Here is a 964-nt window from a genome sequence, read left to right on the forward strand (position 1 = left end):
AAAAACACCAGCTTAAACATTAACTCCAACATGGGATCAACACAGCAACACAAACAACATCAACTACACATCAATGTAAATAAACCATCAACAACACAAACATCACACACATGTCGATAACTAACAACAACAACGACAACAACAACAACGGTAACAACAACAAAATACAACAGCAACAAATTACAACAACGTTAACAACAACAACAACAACTATAGCAATAAGAGCAGCAGCAGTAGCAGTATTGCTCAACTTCCGGTCTTTTATGCGTATGCGTACTGCGACCCGGTTGATTTATTTGGTGTTTTTGGTGTCGTTGGTGAGAGAGGGGGTGAGCGTAGATGGAGTTCAATGAAAGTTTGCTAATTTGAATGTTGACGTCACAACAAATTGCCACGTGATGATTGATAAGAGATGGAAGATGTTTATTTAAACTGAAAATAATTAAAACACAAAATGGACAAGAAAGATACGTAATTAATCACAAGTTAGAAACATGCAAACAAAAATCTGTTGACCAAACAATGCAACAACAAACACCATATACAACATGACATACAAACACAATCAACAGAATAGTCGCATGGCAGATAACATATAAACAATATAAGTTAATAAATAATCCAGGCAATTGACAACGGGAGAAATTGCAGCAACAATCAAAATTTTCCTATAAGAAACAAAAACGACAAACAATGAAATGATACATACATGCAAACAAAACATCTATACAAACATACAAACAAGCAAAACATCCATTCAAACGTACATACATACAAACAAAACAAATTATCAACACACACACAACACACACAACACACACATACATACATACATAGACACACACACAAAAACAAACATACATACATACACAAACACACATACACAAACAAACATACATACATACATACATACATACATAAAAAAAACTACAAACTTCAGCGGAGTAAATATGAAAGGAATGGT

General features: G+C 33.7%; 1 protein-coding gene across 1 annotated transcript in view; it reads right to left on the reverse strand.

The window, feature by feature from the left end:
* HELRODRAFT_69983 (hypothetical protein) overlaps positions 1–964 on the reverse strand; it is a gene marked incomplete at both ends in the record, with an annotated part of 23,625 nt that overhangs the window by 10,142 nt on the left and 12,519 nt on the right. Inside the window, one exon of the mRNA XM_009031831.1 lies at positions 813–934. Within this exon, the coding sequence (XP_009030079.1) occupies positions 813–934 (122 nt within the window). The remainder of the gene's footprint in view (positions 1–812; positions 935–964) is intronic.

The sequence above is a fragment of the Helobdella robusta genome, assembly GCF_000326865.2.
Source record: "Helobdella robusta unplaced genomic scaffold HELROscaffold_8, whole genome shotgun sequence".
Taxonomy (NCBI): Eukaryota; Metazoa; Annelida; class Clitellata; order Rhynchobdellida; family Glossiphoniidae; genus Helobdella; species Helobdella robusta.